The sequence below is a fragment of the Vombatus ursinus genome, unplaced genomic scaffold (assembly GCF_900497805.2).
Source record: "Vombatus ursinus unplaced genomic scaffold, bare-nosed wombat genome assembly UNPS02014777.1, whole genome shotgun sequence".
In the NCBI taxonomy this organism is placed as follows: domain Eukaryota; kingdom Metazoa; phylum Chordata; class Mammalia; order Diprotodontia; family Vombatidae; genus Vombatus; species Vombatus ursinus.
The window spans coordinates 1092783-1108854 of NW_020954555.1; the positions used below are offsets into that span (position 1 = coordinate 1092783).

At 45.6% G+C, this 16072-nt stretch overlaps 1 protein-coding gene across 1 annotated transcript in view; it reads right to left on the bottom strand.

The window, feature by feature from the left end:
- SLC30A2 (solute carrier family 30 member 2) overlaps positions 1–10551 on the bottom strand; it is a 15557-nt gene extending 5006 nt beyond the window's left edge. Inside the window, exons 1-5 of the mRNA XM_027864967.1 lie at positions 10317–10551; positions 8772–8992; positions 8374–8520; positions 7264–7417; positions 4182–4362 (exon numbers count right to left, since the gene is read on the bottom strand). Coding sequence (XP_027720768.1) covers positions 4182–4362; positions 7264–7417; positions 8374–8520; positions 8772–8992; positions 10317–10366 — 753 coding nt within the window. The 5' untranslated portion in view covers positions 10367–10551. The remainder of the gene's footprint in view (positions 1–4181; positions 4363–7263; positions 7418–8373; positions 8521–8771; positions 8993–10316) is intronic.
- Between the last annotated feature and the right edge of the window lie 5521 nt (positions 10552–16072).

A 16072-nucleotide genomic window follows, 5' to 3' on the forward strand; every position in this document is an offset into this window, starting at 1 on the left:
AGAAAGAAAGAAAGAAAGAAAGAAAGAAAGAAAGAAAGAAAGAAAGAAAGAAAGAAAGAAAACAACAAACGTGACCATGAAGAGTCAGACATGACTAGAAATGACTAAACAACTACAACAATACTACTTCCCAGAGTGGTTGTGAGGAACAAATGAGATAGTAATTGTAAAGTGCTTAGCACAGTGCCTGGCGCATAGTAGGTACTATATAAATGTTATAAATTATCATCATCATCATCATCATTATGGGCTTGCACCAGGTGGAAGCAGTGTGAGTTGAGAGTAGGTGACTTATCTGAGACATGCTGAAGAGGCAGAAATGTCAAGATTTGGCAATTGATTAGTTATGTGGGTTGACTGAGAGGGAAGATGATTCCATGGCTATGGACCTGGGTAACTACTGGCAGGAGGGTGGGAAAATTGAAAAAGGGATGGGTTTGGGGGAACAGAAGAGATAATGAGTTCTATTTTAAATGTTGTGAGTGTGAAAATACCCTCCAAGTAGTTAGTGATGAAGGACCAGAGCTTAGGGCTGGATAAATAGATCTAGAAATCATTTACATAAGAGATAATCATTGAACTCAAAGTGCTGATATAATCACCAAGAGTACACAGAGAGAAAAGACAAGGGGCCCCAGGAAAGAGCATATTCCACATTTATTGGGTATGACAGAGAGAATGATCTAGTGTCAGACAAGCAGAAGAACCCAGAGTCAGAAAACATGGCTTCAACATATGGTTTTTGCTATTTCCTACTTATGTGACCATGGACAAGGGGAAAGAGGAGGGAAGAACATAAGCATTTGTCTAGCACCTACTATGTGCCAGGCATTGTGTGGAATATTTTAAAACAAATATAATCAAGTCATTTAGTTTTTCTGGGTCTCAGTTTTTTTTATCTATCAGATGGCCTCTGAGTCCCTTTTAGCTCTAAACCCATGTTTCTATTAGGGTAGGGACATTAAAATTCAGAGAAATCAAGTGAATTGTCCACAGTCACAAGCTAATAACTGCCCAAAGTAGAATCTGAACCAAAGTCTCCTGTCCAAACTAGGTTTTGAACCCAGGTCTCCTAACCCCAGGATCAACATTCTTTTTACCATAGCAGCTGCCACCCAGGGGAGGGGGTGTGTGGGATGCTCCAGGGAGACAGATTTCAACTTCTGATCAAGGGTAAATTTTCTATCAATTTGATCTGCCCCCAAATGGAAGGGACTGCCTCAGGAACTATCGATGGAGGAAGAGGCTGGGAGATCACTTGTCTGTTACGTTAGAAAAGGGGGGAAGTCTTGCTCTGATGTGGGTTGACCTAGGATGGTGATCTCTGGGGTCCCTCTCAAGCCTGAGATTCCAGAGTTCTATGAAGGGCCCATTCCCAACCTTGATTCCCAAACACTGGCCCTCCCCACTGAACCAGCAAATAAATAAATAAACAAATGAGTGAATAAATGAATGAGTGAGTGAATGAATGAATAAGCAGATGGAATCAGTCAGTATTGGTCAGGCCAGGACCAGAGTGAACTAGGATAAATAACTAATGATAATATATAATAATAATAATAATAACAACAACTAGGATAAATAAATAACAAGCTCTGGGATTCACATATAACAGTAAATATGGAGCCATTTACACCTTTTCCTACTCTGGGGCACATCTTTAGGAATATCTGAAGAATCCAGGACATCATTAGTATCAGGGAGTACTGGTGGGTAGGACTTGAACCTGGGTCCCCTGATTCCTAACTCAGGGCTCTGTCCCTTCCCCCACATTGTTCATGAACCCAACAGTACCCAATATGCCTTTGTTTCCTTGAGATCACTTCCTCGGAGTATGTATGCCTAAAGAGAGGCCATGTGGTGGAGGAGACAAGAACGTTGGGATTAGTGAGACGAGCGTTCAAATTTCATCTCTGCCATTTTTGGATGAGCTATGTCACCCTGGACAAGTCATTTACCTTCTACATGAAGCCTTCCTAATCCCCTACAGCTGCTAGGCCCTCTCCACTCTCCTACCCCCATTAATTCATCATACATACATACATACACACACTTTATACACAGACACACACACATATATACATATATAATATATATTGCATATGTTTCCATATAGATTTGTTATATGCATATGTATAGAGGCACTTCATATGTTGTCTCCCTCCTATAGAACAAGCTTCTTGAGAGTAGGGGCTGTTTCATTTTTGTCTATCACCAGCACCTCAGACAGTGCCTGGCACATAGCAAACCTTAAAAACTGCTTGTTGAACCAACTGATTGCTATTTTTCAAGCAATTTCCTATGACTTATTTATTGGGTCTGAGATAGTGTGAACTGCAGACCTATCCACTATACCACACTGCCTCTATTTTGGGCCATATACCCTGAGGAGATGACTGTAAGGGAAAAAAAGGTAGTTGACACAGAATGTCAGGAACAAAAGGAGAGAGAGAAAAGATCTCTGGATTAGGAGTTAGGAAACCTGGGTTCAAACCAGGGCTGTACTATTTACTAACTGTGTGGACCTTGGACAGGTCATTTCTGCCCTCTCTGGGCCCTGCTTTTCTCAATTCAGCTTAACAAATGTTCAGTTCTTACTATGTGTGAGGCACTGTGCTGAGCACTGGGGAAATAGTCCCTGCCCTCAAGAAGCTTATCTTCTACTGGATAACAGAGAATATGACCTATTCATAGGTGAGGATAATAAAAGGTAGAGAGTCATGGGATAAAAAGGAGATCTAAAGTTCTGTCGGAGCAGCTAGGTGGTGCACTGAATAGAATACCAGGCCTGGAGTGAGGAAGACTTTATCTTCTTGAGTTCAAATCTGACTTCAGACACTTATTAGCTGTGTGACCTTGGACAAGTCACTTAACTGTGTTTGCCTCAGTTTCCTCATCTGCAGAATGAACTGCAGAAGGAAATGGCAAATCACCCCAGCATCTTTGCCAAGAAAACTGCAAATAGGGTTATGAAGAGTCAGACATGACTGAAAACAACTGACCAACAAAAAAATGCTCTTGGAAAACAAATGGAGAGAAATTATTCATAGTAATTACCATTTATAGAGCACTTTAAATTTTGCAAAGCATTTTACCAGGAGATCGTTGTACACAGTAACAACCACAATGTGCAATGACTGACTTTGATAGACTTGGCTCTTCACAGCAATGCAAGAATCTAAGACAACTCCAAAAGACTCATGATGAAAAATGCTATCCACATCCAGAGAAAGAACTATGGAGTCTGAATGCAGATGGAAGCATATTATTTGCTCTCCTTTTCCTTTGTTGTTTTGTTTTACTGCTTCATTCTCGTGGTTTCTCCCATTGGTTCTAATTGTTCTTTACATCATGACTAATGGGAAAATATGATTAATATGAATGTATAAGTAGAGCTTATATCAGATTGCACACTGTCTTGTGGGGGAGGAGTGGGAGGGGGAGAAAATTTAAAACTCAAAATGTTATGGAAGTGAATGTTGAAAACTAAAAATTAATTAATTATAAAAAAAGAAAGAAAATTATCTGACCTTCAGCAAGTCACTTCCCTCTCTCTGTGTACGGCATGCCCATCATGGGCATTTCCTATGTTGGCTCTGCCTATTCTGCGCCACTTCACTCCTTTCCAGAAGTCAGTGGCCTCCCTCAGGGCAGGGTCTTAGCTCTAAGTTTCTAGGGCTTTTTTGGTTTTTCATTTTTTTTTCTTGGCTAGGCAGTAGGGTTAAATGACTTGCCCAGGGTCACACAGCTAGTGTTATGTATCTGAGGCTGGATTTGAACTCAGGTCCTCCTGACTCCAAGGCTGGTGCTCTATCCACTGCACCACCTAGCTGCCCCCTAGCTCTAAGCTTCTGGAGCTGAGAAATGGCATTGTATTGGGAGACCCACCCATCAGCTCTTCTCAAAGTCTTACTGCTGAAGAATCTCCCACAAAGACAGCTCTTCAAAGGGCTACCCTGCCTATGATTTCAGTTAGCCTGGCCTGCCCACATCCCTAAGAGGAAGACAGGGTAGTTATTGTTGTCCATATTTTACAGAAGAGGAAAGTAAGTCCAGAGAGGTTAAGGAGCTTGGTTAGACTGACAGCTAGTTAAGTGGTAGAACTGAAGTTTGAACCCACATCTTCTACATTCAACTCAGACAAGGCATCCATTCCCACCTTGAGCTAATAATCCCGTTACCTTATAGTAGAGGACATAGGCGGCCACTAGGACACCCAGGCTCTGCAATAGATCCCCAACCACATGGATAAAGGCTGCTCGGACACTGGGGTTCTGCTCCTCCTGCCTCGGACTGGTCCCATGACTGTGTCCATGGCTATGACCATGGCTGTGGTCAGACTGGTGAAGAGTAAACCCCATTCTAGCAAAGAGAAGAGAGAATCAGACAGAGTCCCGAGCACCAGCATTAGCCTGTCTGTCTTCAGAATTGTCTTATGACCCTCTAAACTCTGCAGGAACCTTTGGGAAAGGTAGGGTGGGAGCTTTAGGGGGTCATGGCTCAAAGTCCAATTAACTGATTATTCTCAGCACAGCTCGTATCAGACTAAATCTGGAGAACCAATTTAATAGGTTGGTAGCACAAAGAAAGTATCAGGTTCACTGCCCCCACAATTCTTTGCTCTACCACCAGGAATTTCACTTTCAGGGAATCCTAGAAGAAAAAGAATTCTAGAATCTAACCAGAATAAACAAAATGGGAAAATTAGATGTTGAAGGGGCAGAGGGAAGATGTCCATGCTTGTTTTCTATCGACAGAACTGTGAATTGATTTAAGCATCCCAGAAAACAATATGAAATTATACAAGGAAAATTACTGAATTGTTCATATTCTTTGATCCAGAAATTCCTTTTCTGGGACTAGATTCCATCCCCCACCCTGCCACCCACCCCCAAGGAGGTAATGACCAAGAGAAGCATTATTTGGGATAACAAAAAAACTACCAACAAAATACAGTTCTAACAATTGGGAAACAGTTGGAACAGATTGTGTTAGATAATGGTTGTTGAGAATATAATTACGTCATAATGATGACTATGAGGAATTCAGAAAAACATAGGAAGACTTGTATGAAGTGATGCAGAGGGAAGATAGAGACAGAAGACAGTATATACAATGGCTCCAACAACGTCAATAAATACAGCTTTGAAACATAGCTGAACTCAGGTCAACTACAAAGAGCAGTGTTGGCATAATAATCATTAAAGTTAAAGGGCACATTAACTTCCTCTCTGTTGACAATCAGTAAACCATAAAAGTGAAAAGTAACACATACTAGCAGTTGCAATGAGGATGTACTGCTTAACTCTTTGGAGGGAATGTGCTTTATTGGGGGATGTGACGAGGGTGTGGTGTTTGGATACTGGTTAGGAATTAGCAAAATGTATTTATTTAAAAAACAATAGAGAAAGAGAAGGGGAAGGGAGTGAGGAAAAGAAGGAAGAGAGAAAGAAGAGAAGGGGAGAAGGGAGAAGGGATTGAGGAGAAGGGGGTAAAGAACAGGAGAGAGAGGGGAAGAGAATAGAGGAAGATGGAGATGGAGAGGAAGAGGGAGAGACAAAGACAGAGACACACACAGAGAATCAGACCCTGTCTCAGGGCAGGGACTATTCTATTTTTTCCTCTTTAATTTCTAGCACCTAGCACAGTGTGGATACCTAATCAATACCGATTTGAATCGTTAAACCTTAGAGCTGGAGTAATAATAAATACCTAGTATTTATCTAGAGCTTTAAGGTTTGCAAAGCACTTTCCATGATTATCTCATTCCATTTGAAACAACCCTGGGAGCTGGGAAAGATTTTTATTTCCATTTACTTACCCCAGGTCATACAGCTGAGTAAGCTTCTGAGGCAGGGTTTGAATTCAGTCTTCCTAACTCCAAAGCTAGCCCTCTATCCCCCAAGGATAGGGAACCTCCGGCCTTGAGGCCACATGTGGCTTCTCTAGGTCCTCCAGTACGGCCTTTTGACTGAGTCCAAGTTTTACAGAACAAATCCTTTTATTAAGGGGATTTGTTGTGTGAAGTTTGGATTCAGTCAAAGGGCCGCACTTGTAGGCCATCCAGCTGGAAGAAGCCTTAGAGACCAATCAGCTCATTTTATGGAGGAGGAAACTGAGGCAAGATTGGGTGAAATTATTTAAGCAACATCACAGTTGAGTTAGTGGCAGAGCTACATCTGGAACCCAGGTCTCCTGACTCTTGGTCTCTATTTCTTTCTGCTTTCTACCAACTGGGGGAAGGCAAGGATCATTCCTTATGGAAGCAGTGTTTTCTCCCTCAGTACGGCAGGTATTAATTAATGTTTGTTGAAGAAATGAGACCAGCTTTATGCAACCCAGTTCAGAGCAAGTAAGGTACATGTAAAGAGCTTTTTAAACCTTAAAGCTCCATATAAATGTGAGCTATTATGAAAATTTGGGAGTAGATTCCTTTTTTTTTTTTTGAGGCAATTAGGGTTAAGTGACTTGTCCAGGGTCACACAACTAGTAAGTATGAGACTGGATTTGAACTCAGGGCCTCCCGACTTCAGGGACTTAAACATATTCAGACATTAAGAAAAATCAATTCTTGCCCCATAACCTAAAAAACAGACTAGATCTAGAACTGGGAGGAGTCTCAAAGACTACCTAATCCAACCACCTCATTTTACAGTTGAGGAAACTGAGGCTCACGGACCTGGAACGACATGCCCAAAGTTACACAGGTATGAGTGGCAGAGGTAGGATTCAAGTCCAGTCCTCTGCCTTCAGATCCAGGGCTTTTCCCATCATAACACACCATATCCCCAGATAGCATACTTTCTCTCCCCAGAGCTGGCTAAGATCACTAGCTGTCTGGCTTCATGCCAAGTGCTCCAGGTAGGCCTTTGGGAAAGGGCTGCTGGCTAGAAGTATAAGAATGGACCGAGAGAAGGTAAGTCCTACCTGAAATGTATCCCCTGCACTTTAACAAAGAGTGGACCTGTGCAGTGGCCCCAGGTTATGAACTGGGGTCTATAAGAAAGGAATGAATCCCAGGAATGGGAAGGTTCCCAGCCAGATGCAGAGGGTCACTCCAGGATGGAAAGTCCAAAGTTCACAGATAAAGCCTGGCCCATTTTTTTTCCTAGAAAGCTCCAGCACACATAAAGTGGGAGGAATTTGTCTCTTCAATATGTGATCAAATTCCCCCTTCCATTGTCCCTCCCAGGGAAGCAGGTATCCGTGACTGATGAATTGATTGGATGGGGAGGGTGGTAGAGTGGCAGCCCCTAGACTTACATGATATTCACTGCTACAGCACAGCCTGAAGTGATCAGCATAGCCCCACCTTCAATCTCATAGTCTCCAGAGACCAGACGCTGCACGGCCAGGTATACGAGGACCCCAGTTACCACCCAGATGGACAGCACTGACAGCAGAGCTCCCAAGATCTCTGAGAAGCAAACCCCATCCCAAACACTAACAATTAATGAACAATTCCACAGAGTGACTGTTGGGGGTAAGGAATGGGGTCCTTTAAAACAGAGTGAAGACACTTTAAAATGGGGCCCATTGGCCAAGACTAAGCACCAGAAATGAGCCCCTTATCACCTTTCACTGCTTACAAATGATTCATAAAATTGTTAGTGACAGGAGGGATTATAAAACTTATTAAAATTAAATGGTCATCTGAGATTAGAACACAGAATCTCAAAACTGAAAGGATTCAGAATCTCGAATGCTAGAACATGAATGCAGAGAACATCAGAACACAGAACATTAGAACAAGGGTTCTTGACTATCTTCTTGTCCAGTTCCATCATTTTACAGGTGGGAAAACTGACACTTTGTTACATCTGCTGTGGGAGCTGGTGAATTAACGTACCCAACAAGGAAGGAATAGCTGGGGCGGAAGGGACTCAGTAGATCCCTAAGGGGCCAAATCCAAGACACGTTAATAAGTCTCTGAGGCAGTCCACCTTGCTACTTCCCCTCAGATATGCAGAAACATAGTTAATCTTAGATTCATTTGATCTTGTAGGTCACTATGTCTCCTGGCAGGGGAGTTCATCTTCCTTGTCAGATGAGACTCCCTGAGGGTAAAGGTCAAGTCTGCTATTTGACTATGGGTGATTCATTCCCCTTTACTATGCTTCAGCTCTAACATTCTCTCTTCTAAGGTGAATTCCAGCTCTGACCTTCTCTGTTCTAAGACCTCTCCTAGCTCTGATTCTATATTCTAAGGCTCCTTATTCTAACTATACTGTTCTATGCTTCTATGATTCCTTCCTTCCTCTGGGTCCCATTCCTACCCCCCTGGGTCAGCACAAAATTCTGCCCACAGACAGTGCCCTGGGGTGGGGTGGATAGGCTAACCAATGCTAAAGCCCCAACTCAATGTTCCCTCACCTGCTCGATGCCAGCCAAAGCTCATGGTCTTGGTTGCCGGTCGGGAGGACATCCAGAGAGAGAAGAGGCTGATGAGCATGCTGGCAAAGTCAGTAAGCAGGTGAGCTGCATCTGTCATGACGGCCAAGCTGTGGGCCAGGTAACCCCCTGCAGGACCAGAGGAATGGGGGTCGAGGCGACCCTTAGTTGGGCCTTAAGCCTAGAACCTTTGGTCGTTCCTCCCTTCCTGCTACTTAAGAATGTGGCTTGTTATCATACAACCCCTTTCCTAGCTGGCTAACACGGGGTTCCAGTGAAATCCAGTATCTACCTATTAGGGTTATTCCCCCCCTCCCCACTGCTTTCTTCCATCAGCACAGATGGCTGAACCTGCCCAAGAAGCCCACTTTGTTCCTTACCCACAACTTCTCCGATTATGAAGACAAAGCAGATGATGGATGCTACATACAGTTGTCGCCTGGCCCTTTCCTTCTGGCAGTCATAAGGGTCACTGAGGCCCTGCTGAGCATGGCAGTGCTGATTGCTCTGGGAGTCAAGTCCAATAGCCTGTAGATCCAGACCAGGCTCAGGCAAGGGAGTTGAGCTGGCCCCATTCTGCCAAGGAGCTCCAGAGTATGACCTGGGGAGAGAATAAGGGCCCCATCCTATTCCATCCCTAAGGATTGGAATGCTTGAGATGAATGGATGAATGAATGAACAATTGTTAAAGTTCTTACTATGTGATTACTGGGATGCACGAGGTAAAGTGGAAACAGTCTCCATTTTTAAAGGGCTCACATCCTAAGTGGAGTGGGGAGACAACATGTATAAGGGTAGCAGCATGTTGGGGAGGAGAGGTCACAAACTGGCAGTGCTGGAAGGATTGATCAAAGAAGGAACTGAAGGCAAAGAGAGGAAAGAAACAGAATCCAGGTCTCTATTATGCTATCTATCACCATCTAGATAATCCTGTGGAACCAAGTCCTGTCCCCTGTCTTGGCCCTCAGTTTACTCCTTTGTAAAATGAGAGAGAGAGAGAGAGAGAGAGAGAGAGGGAAACAGACAAAGAGAGATGGAGAGAGAGACACACACACACACTCACAGAGAGAGAGAGAGAGAGAGAGAGAGAATATGTTAGATGGTTTCTAAAATCTTTTCAGACTTTGACATTCTGCATTTTTAAGGGTCAGTCAAGGACTGACATTTAGGGTTCTGGGATTCTATGATTGTGCCTGAGGAAGGCAGGCAGGAGAAGAAGCAGGCTGAGCTTCCTCCGTTGGGGTGGCTGTAGCTGAGTATGGTGCCCTTCCTCCCCAGGGTTCTGCACCAAGAGAAAGAGCCCTCAGGGGACGAGGCCACTGCTGCAATCTCCCACCTACTCCCCTCACCGGAAAGGGAAAGGGCCCACAGATTAAAATGGTTCTCCCCCAGCCTTCTTCCCCCACGCCCACCCCGCCCCATACATCTGGTGACTTGAAGGCAGAGCGCAGACAGAAGCACTGAAGCGGGGAGACCAGAGTGCAGATGGGGGGGTGGGGCTCCTACCACCTCCTCCTCATCCTTAGGTGGGGGAGTGAAAGAGAGGGTGTAGCATCTACATCCTGTCTTCCCCCACTCCTCTCTCTCTCTCTCTCCTTCTCTCTCCTCTCCCCCCTACCCCAACCCCTTCCCGAACTTGCCCCGCACGCCCTTCCCAGCTGCCTCTGGAAGTTTTTGTCACTTTGTCTCTTAGTGAGCGGCCTGCGCCTACCCCATGGGACAAAACAGGGGGTGCGTGCGGATGGTGCAGCGCAGACCTCCCCTAACCAGTGACACCCGACACCAGCTGAAAAACCGTGGCTGTAGGTCAGCTGAGGTGCAAGAGGCGGGACAGGCAGGATGAGATGCAGCCGGAGGAGAGGTGGGGGGAGCGCGTCTTCTCCCCCACCCCCTCCACCCCAGGCGCGCTTCTGCTCCTGATTTACCGGGCTCCAGTTTTGACGTCCAACAGGTACCGCTTCTCCGTGGGCTCCATGCGCTCTCGGCGCCTCACTCGTGCCCCCTAGAAGCCCTACTCGGGAAGTTAGCCGTGCGCTTGCGTGCCTTGGCCCCCCGGGCCGGATCCCGAGTGGGCCAGTTCGCGCAGGACGCTTTTCCCGTCTCAACAGCTGCCTCCCACGTCCCGCGCCTGCTGTGCTTTATTTCCGACGGGCTACTGCTCGAGAAACCTCTGCCGCCGCCGGCGCGTCGTGTGCAAAGACCCGCGGGGCGGGGGGAGGGGTGTGTAGGGTGGGGTGGGGGACGTGAGATGTAGGGGTACCGGCTGCAAAGAGCGCCTTGACCGCCCCTGGACCGCCGTGTGCACTACTCTAGGGCCAGTACCTGCAGCCCGGGACGCAGCAGGGAGCGGGGGAAGGGGCTGGAGGGGGAAGGGTTGTGAGGGTGGAGAAGCGAGCCAGCATCTCACGGTTTCACCTAACTCAAAGCTGGACTCCAAAGAGAGAGAGACAGACAGACAGCAAGAACTGCGCGCTTAGGAAGAGTTGTCCCAGGTGCCTCCAGGGGAAGGGGCAGGGAACGCCTCTGGTGGGGGATGAGAGAAGGACTAGAAGTTCCAGCGTCCCAGGGCTCCGGGGACTCCCTGGGGGAAGGCCTGGGAAAGTAATGGAACAGTTCTGACCAGGAGCCTTGAGGGAACTGAATGACCCCTGCCCAAAGCTGGTCCAGATAAACGGATGCTCCCTTTTCCCTACTCTAGGTAGGGCCACCAAAAAAGTACATTAAGGTTGGGGTTTTTTTTCTTTAGGACTCAGACTGGCAATTCCTCTAAAGGCTCAGGCTAGGGGAAGGTGGGGTCTTGAAAGTGGGGGCCCATGTCACCCCCATCAGATAAAGACAGGAGCTGGATCTCCCTACTCAGATCAGTTGCTCCCACCCCTCCCAAATCATAACTGGCAACTATCTCTTCTGTCCTCTGTACCTAGCTACATCCACCTCTTGGGACAGAATCTTGTTCCCCAGGGGACATTAAATGCAGGACGGGTAGGACTGGCTCGGCAGCCTAAGCATCTGCTTTGGGGGTGGGAGCGCCTTCCTTTTAGTGACCTATGTGGGAATCTAAGACTGCAGATGTTATCTCCTACCTCTTAGTAAGTTCATCAGGCGCAGGGCCTAAAGAAGGGAGCACATCAGGCCCTGCGCTGCAGTCCATGAGCTCCGTGAAAGTGAGCTTCTGGGGGAGTTAGGTGGAGGAGAGGCAGGCTGGGGAAAAAACAGTGCGAGGACGTGTAGAACTGGGAGTGTCGGGATCTAGCTGGGTAGCTCGGCCAGCCTGGCCACAGACACTTAAGGCCAAGCCCTGTGAGCCAAATGCTCCGGAGAGCAGGAGAGAAGAGAGTCCACTAGGAGTTTCTAATCCAGTGGATGGAGTTTCTAATCCAGTGGATTGAGCTTCTCCTAAACTTGAGCCTGGCCTATTTTGAGCAGGCATTCCTTAGGAGGTGGGAGTGGAAGAGGATAAGGTGGTGATGGTCTGAGTGGCTCTGGGGTAGTACCCTCCTGCCCAGCGTGGAAACGGCCCCAGGGCTCTGACTTGGCGGTGGTATACTTGGACATTCAGAAAGCAGCATCAGTACCACTGGCATCTTCCTGTCATCCACCAGCTGAGACCACCAAAAGACAGGTAGGGCAGCAGTGGGCTGGGAGAAGGGGTACAGGCCTATAACCCACACATCTACTTGTCATCTACCTGGGGGAGGCAAGGGGAGGTCTCCTGTGACCATTTTAATCCCTCTGCTTTCTTTTAATTCTCTCTCAACTTTCCCTCTCTCTCCTCCAGAGATATAGTGGAAGCTTGAATGATTCCATACCCTCAGGGTTTCTGACTAATACCAGATGATGTGTGACTATTTGAAAGATTCCTTTAAATCCACTACCTTGAATCTATACCATGCCATGCAGTGTGACAGTGTTAGACTGTGGAGTCAGGAGAAACTTGGGTTCAAATTCTGCCCCATACACTTATAAAAAGGCAAGTCCCTTAATGTTCTCTGAACCTGCTAGGTGGTGCAGGGCATAGAGGGCCAGGCCTGGAGGCAGGAAAACCTGAATTCAAATCCAGCCTCAGAACTAGCCATGTGACCCTGGGCAAATCACTTCACCCAGTTTGTCTCAGTTTCCTCATCTGGAAAATGAGTTGGGGAAGGAAATGGCAAACCACTCCAGTATCTTTGCCAAGAAAACCCCAAAATGGGGTCATGAAGACTTGGACACAACTGAACACAACAGCCAAAAGAAGATAGTGATACCTGTGATACCTAGGCATAAGAATCTTTTCCACGACAGCATGCGGTTCTATTTATTAATTCTATTTTGAGGGCAAAGCTTTGCAAACCCTAAAAGAGATATGACCAGTTGTCATCTGCATTGATCACAGAGGCAGTTTGGTTTAATAAGCAGTATACTGTAGTAATTGCTTGCATTTTTAAGACATCTAAGTTTGTTAAATCCTATATTTATGGAATTTACTCTTTGGGAATGAGGAGGAATGCTGGGGAAAATTTCAGTATGTAAAAACCCCTCAAAGATATCAGTAACACTTATTTAAAAAACAAAATGCTTTACTCACAACAATTTGGGAGGAAGGGATAGTGCGAGTATTATTCCCATTTCACAGATGAGAAAGTTAAAGCTCAGTTGAGTGACTTGTCCATGATCACACACCTAAAAAGGGAATTTGACCCAGGTCTCTTTACTCAAAGTCTGGCAGTCCAGCAACTATACCACGCTGCCTCCAGTAGAAAAAGTATTGGAGTCTGAAGACGGGGACACAATGTGGTTCAGTGGAAAAGGTGCTGAATTGGGTCCGAGGACTTGGATTCAAATCCACTTGTGTGGGCTCCTTGGTCAATTCAATTCAATTCTGTAGACCCCTGTTTCCTCATCTGCAAAATGAAGAGTTTGGAATTTCTGACCTCTGAAGTTCCTTTTATTTATTCATCTATGATCCTGTAATTCCTGGGTTTGAACTGGCTTTGACACTCGGGAGCTGTAGGAACCTGATGGGTAAATCCTTTAACCTCTGTGGGCCTCAATTTCCTCAAATGCAAAATGGAGGATAATGATACTAATATATTGTCTGTCTCACTCGGTTGTTGTGAGGGAAGAGCTTTTGCAAACCTTAAAATGTCTTTGGAAATGTAGGGTGTTATCTACAGGGCTGTCATGTGGAAGAGAGATTAAATTTGTTCTTGCTGGCCCCAGAGGACAAAGCTGGGAGCAGTCAGTGGAAACTGCTGAGAGGCCGAGTTCAGATTAATCCATATAAGGGGGAAGAGGGCCATCTCCAGCCATCCTGACCTATATCCCTAGAGACCCAGATGGCTCCAGAAGAGAAAGTGAGGCTGGTGAATTTGCACAGCCCTCCCTTACTTAAATTTAATTCACTTGCAAGTCATGGCATCACCTTCCTGTTGTCAGGAAAGAACAAACAACAATAACAAGGGATGGGGAAAGTGGAGCAGTGGTTAAGAAGATTGAACTTAAGGGGCAATTAGGTGGTGCAGTGGAGTCTGAAGGACCTGAGTTAAAATTCGATCTCAGACACTTACTAGCTGTGTGACCCTGGGCAAGTTACTTAACCCTGATTGCCAAAAAAAAAAAAAAAAAAAGGATTGAACTTGAAGTTGGAAGAACCTGATTTCAGTTCCTGCATCTGACTGAGTGTCCCTGGGCAAGTCTTCTCAATGTCTGTTTCCTGTAAAATGGGGATAATAATAGTACCTATCTCCTGTTGTGAGGATTAAATGAGGTAACATCCGTAAAATAGATTGTAAATCTTACAGCACTATCTAGCTGCTGGCTGTTATTCCTAACCATCAGAGCTGTCTAACAACGGAACTGGCCACACAGGTGGATTCCTGTCATGGGAAATCCTCAAGCAGAAACAAGAGACCTCTTGTCAGGGATGTTGTCACAGGAACTCTTGTTTGGATTCTTGTTTATAGGATCAATGGTAAGTCACAAGGGCCTAGGCTACAAAGCCTCACTTTACAGAGGAGGAAACTGAGTCCCATAAAGGTTAAGTGACTTGCCAAAGTCACCAGCATCAGAGGTGGGGCAAAGGTTAGGTCCCTGCCAGCATGGACAATTCTATCTATAGTGACGATGTTCCTCTGTCTTGCTTGTTGTGAAAATCAATGGGAATGTAGATATGATGGAGCTTAGAAGCCTGCAGAGGACCCTGGGAATTGGAGCGGCTCTTAGTCTGATCTCTTCATCTGAGCTGGAGGCTCCTGGAGGAGAAGGTTGTTTCAAAGGGTGGAGAGAACAATGTTCTTTCAATAGAAAGACCTGGGTTCAAGTTCTGCCCTCTGACGTTTACTAGTTGTGTGACCCTGAGCAAGTCACCTTCCCTCTTCCAGTGCCAATTTTCCCATCAGTAAAATGGAAATGAAAATAACATCTTTACACACTTTTCTTTGCAGGATTGTTATAAGGAAACCCCTTTGTAAGTCTTAGACCTGTGAGCTAGACTTCCAATTGAGAGCAGGAGCTGTGTCTACACTGGCCTCCTTTGCATCTGGTGCACAACGAATTGATGAGCCAGATTTCCTTTAATTGAGGACAGGTGTAACAAGAAAAAATCTGCGGAGCCAGGGATTTACTCTAAAGAAAGTCAGGTGTGCACTCAAGGGCCCTCAGCATGACACCTGCTGCACAAAACACTGTTATGATTCCCTCCTTGGGGGTAGCGACTGCTTCAGTCTTTGTGTCTACAGTACCTGGCATAGTGCTTGGTGCTTAGTAGGTACTTCATACATGCTTCTTGTTCTCCATTTCCTGTGCTCAGTCCTTGTCTTTCCCAACCAGACTATAAGCTTATAGTGAGCAGACAGTTTAGTCAACAAGCATTTATTGAGCATGTACTATGTGTCAGGCACATAGTGCTAGATCACTAGAGATACAAAAAAAAAAAAAGGCCCTGCTCTCAGGGAGTTCAGTCTAATGGAGGAGACAACATGTAAATAATTATGTACAAACTCTCTCTCATTCTCTTATCCTCTCTTTTTGTTTCATTCTCTCATTCTCTCTTTTATTCTCTTTCTCATTTTCTTTGTTTCTTTCGTTCTCTTTTTCTCATTCTCTCTCTCATTGTCTCTCTGTTTCATTCTCTCTCCATACATATATATACATACATATATACATACACACCCATACATGCACAGGGTAAATTGGAGACAATCAAAGAAGAAAAGGCATTAAGATTAAGGAGGGCCAGGAAAAGCTTCTTTCAGAAGGTGGGATTTTATATGAGATTTGAAAGAAAGCAGGAGGTAGAGATGAGGAGAGAAAGAATTCCTGGCACAGGGGTTTGGCCCAAGAATATGCTCAGATTCAGGAGATTAGGAGGAACAGCAAAGGAGCCCAGTGGCACTGAGTCTTAGAGTACATGGAGATGTAAGGTATAAGGAGACTAGAAATATAGGAAGGGACCAGGTTGTGAAGGGCTTTAAACACCAAATGGAAGATTGTATAATTAATTCTGGTGTTGATAAGGAGCCACTGGAGTTTATTGAATTAGGGTGTAGCAAGGTCAGATTAGCAATTTAGGAAGATTAATTTGACAGCTTGAGTGGAAGATGGGTTGGAGTGGGGAGAGACTTGAGGCAGGGAGAGCAACCAGCAGGCTGTTGAAATAATCCAGGTGTGATGTGATGAGGGCCCAGTTCTGGGTGGTGGA